The 3,195-nt window shown below is 45.7% G+C and overlaps 1 protein-coding gene across 1 annotated transcript in view; it reads left to right on the top strand.

Moving 5' to 3' along the window:
• Positions 1–3,195, top strand: part of MAML3 (mastermind-like 3 (Drosophila)) — a 460,623-nt gene that overhangs the window by 275,700 nt on the left and 181,728 nt on the right. The window contains exon 2 of the mRNA XM_010830313.1: positions 2,457–3,191. Coding sequence (XP_010828615.1) covers positions 2,457–3,191 — 735 coding nt within the window. The remainder of the gene's footprint in view (positions 1–2,456; positions 3,192–3,195) is intronic.

The following is a 3,195-nucleotide window of genomic DNA, read 5'->3' as shown; positions in this document are numbered from 1 at the left end:
AAATAAAGCATTTGTCTTCATTTCTCCATCCTGCCCTGTCCGTTTCATGGCCTAGAACAGAATCCTGGATCTTTACCTTTAAAAATAAAGTCAGGTTCATTTTTAAGTTGCTGTTGTTGTTCAGTCACTAAGTTGTGTCCAAGTCCTTGGGACCCCATGAACTGTTATCCCACCGGCTCCTCTGTCCATGGGATTTTCCAAGCAAGAATACTGGAGTGGGTTACCATTTCTTTCTCCAAGTTATCTTCCCAACCCAGGGATTGAACCTGCTCTCCTCCATTGGCAGACAGCTCCTTTACTACTGAGCCATCTGGGAAGCCCTCATCTTAAGACAAGTGCTTCCTTTTTTAAGGTTGACATCCCTTCAAGACGTCCTGAGGCCCCAAGTTTTACTTTAGATTTTGCACCCGTCATTTCTGACCTTGCCGCTGTGTTGTGGAGCTACATTCAAGTGCCTGCCATACCTAAGATCAGAACCACAGTTTCCCGGTTTGTTCAATAAATAGCTTCGTTTTCTCAAAGTTTCTGCCTTGTACGATAGATGAAGCCAGTATCTTCTTTGAAGTCAAATTCCAGTGTGTCTTAGTTATGGCCTGATTTCAAGCAATTCAGGAGTGTCTACCAAGCAACTACAGAATGTTTGGTGTTGTGATTCAAAAAGGAAAGTGTAGGAGCAACGGTTAGACTGGATTTTTACTTAAAGACCTCTTCTGTTTCCTTTTAAAATGGAATTCTCTACTTACGAGATGATAGCAATAAAGTGGCACTTCTTAGAACCCCTCATGTCACCTCCAGGTTGGTTTTATTACACGTGTGCCTCCCTGTGTGTATGTGGGGCCAGAGGGAAGACTGTCCCTCTCTTGCCTCGATCCTGGGATGCTCTGCCAAGAGTTGGAGAGGGCCCAGATCGGGGCTGCTCTGCTTCCCACTCCCTCCCCAGGTCTCTCTGCCTTGTGCCTTCAACTCTGCAAAGTTACTAGAGCCTCCTTCTAACCCAACCTAGTCTTCCTTTTGTCATCATCCAGCACATGTTTCCCCACGACCTCCTCTGTGTCAGCCTCCTTCACTAGAGCCCTATGAACTGGCCCTTGCAGAAAGGAAAGGGACAGACAGGTGAATTAGGTTTATACTTACTAAATCCACAGTTAGCAAGACTTTTCTTAACTGGACTTTGCAGATAAGTCCAGTTAAACAGACACAGCACTCTCCAGGGTTGGATATCCCATTACCAGGAATGTAGAAGTTCAAAGTCAAGCATTCCTTCATGTCAGTGGGGTTGCCTCCTGCTCTGATCCAAACTCACCTCCTTCAGCACCTGTGAATTAGAAATAGAATCACTCATCTTTGCTGTCACCTGTTCACCACTGCTGTGAACCTGAACTGAACACTATGTGCAGCCCCACACATGCATAGTAAGCAAGTCAGCCGTAGCCCTGACCTTCTTGGAGCTTGCTAAACAGACACTTAAGCAACCGTCCCAGTGTACAGGAAAACCTATGATGGGGAAGGAGAGGTGGCTTGGAAAAACTTATTCCAGAATTTCCATCCCAGTACAGGTGGGGGTAAAGAGGTGCCTGTTGTAGTTGGGGTGGGGAGGGGATGTGAGAGATTTCCTGGAGGAAGTGAAATCTAAGATCCAACCAGGAAGATGAGTAGCTATTACCAGGGAAGGGGCGAGAGAGGGGAGGAGTGTTTTCCAAGAGAAGAAAACAACTGGTACAGCGCCCTGGAGGCAAAAGGAAGCTTAAGACCAAACAACGAAGAATGCCATCATTTAGGAGAACCAAAGAATACAAAAGAGAACAAGGGAAAGAAAGAAGGAAATCCAGGAAAGTGTGATATCAGGGGACCCTTGCATGCCTGCTTTTAGAACAGAGCAGGCTACTATGTTATGAGATGCTGGGAGGTCAAGTACAATAAGAACCAAAAAGAAGTTTTGGGTTATATTAACCATTAATCTTCATTTCTGTGCTATTCAGTAAATGCGTTAAATGCCATATTCTTCAAGGATTTTCAGTGTGCTTTGTAGTATTGCTAATTCCTTGATGTTCTCAGTTAAGCTGTGACAAGAATTTAAGATAGGTATCAACACCTTTCTTGAGTATGGCACGTTTTGGCCCTAGTCTCACATGTAGCATTCATTTGAAAAATACTCCTAGATGATTCTTCCCAGTAAGACAAGCGTTGATTGCCTTAACTGTTTCTTTTCTTTTGTTCCACCCTTCAATCTTTGGTTTGCTTACAATCTCTTAGTCCTGTGGACTCTGCTTTTGGATAAAAGCTCTTCGCAAAGAATTTGAATCGAAGGCTGGGCAGTTTTGAAATTAGATATATAACATCTTTCTGATATGTTCTAAATAATTTAACAATTCGTTCATAGCAATGCATACTGCCATGCTTGAAGAGTCAACTGTGACTTGGAGATTTAGTCATTCTCTTTCCTGTTTCTTTTGCAGCTCCAAGAGACTGTGAAAAGGAAGTTGGAAGGAGCCCGATCACCACTTAATGGAGACCAGCAGAATGGGGCTTGCGATGGAAGCTTTTCTCCAACTAGCAAGCGGATACGAAAGGACATTCCCACAGGGATGGAAGCCATCAACAATTTACCCAACAACATGCCACTGCCTTCAGCTTCTCCACTTCACCAACTTGACCTGAAGCCTTCTTTGCCCTTGCAGAATAGCGGGGCTCACACTCCTGGGCTTCTGGAAGACCTGAGTAAGAATGGGAGACTCCCAGAACTTAAACTTCCTGTGAATGGTTGCAGTGACCTGGAGGACAGCTTCACCATCTTGCAGAGCAAAGATCTCAAACAAGAACCTCTCGACGACCCTACTTGCATAGACACATCAGAAACCTCTCTTTCCAATCAGAACAAGCTGTTCTCAGACATTAACCTGAACGATCAGGAGTGGCAGGAGTTAATAGATGAACTGGCCAACACCGTTCCTGAAGACGACATACAGGACCTGTTCAATGAAGACTTTGAAGAGAAGAAGGAGCCGGAATTCTCGCAACCGGCCACAGAGACCCCGCTATCCCAGGAGAGCGCCAGCGTGAAGAGCGACCCGTCTCACTCTCCTTTCGCTCACGTCTCTCTGGGCTCCCCCCAGGCCAGGCCTTCTTCTTCGGGTCCTCCCTTTTCCACCGTCTCCGCGGCCACCAACTTACCTTCTGTGGCCACCACTCCCGTGG

This window comes from Bison bison, unplaced genomic scaffold, assembly GCF_000754665.1.
Source record: "Bison bison bison isolate TAMUID 2011002044 unplaced genomic scaffold, Bison_UMD1.0 scf7180017864517, whole genome shotgun sequence".
NCBI lineage: Eukaryota > Metazoa > Chordata > Mammalia > Artiodactyla > Bovidae > Bison > Bison bison.
This window is presented reverse-complemented; position numbering and strand designations above follow the sequence as displayed.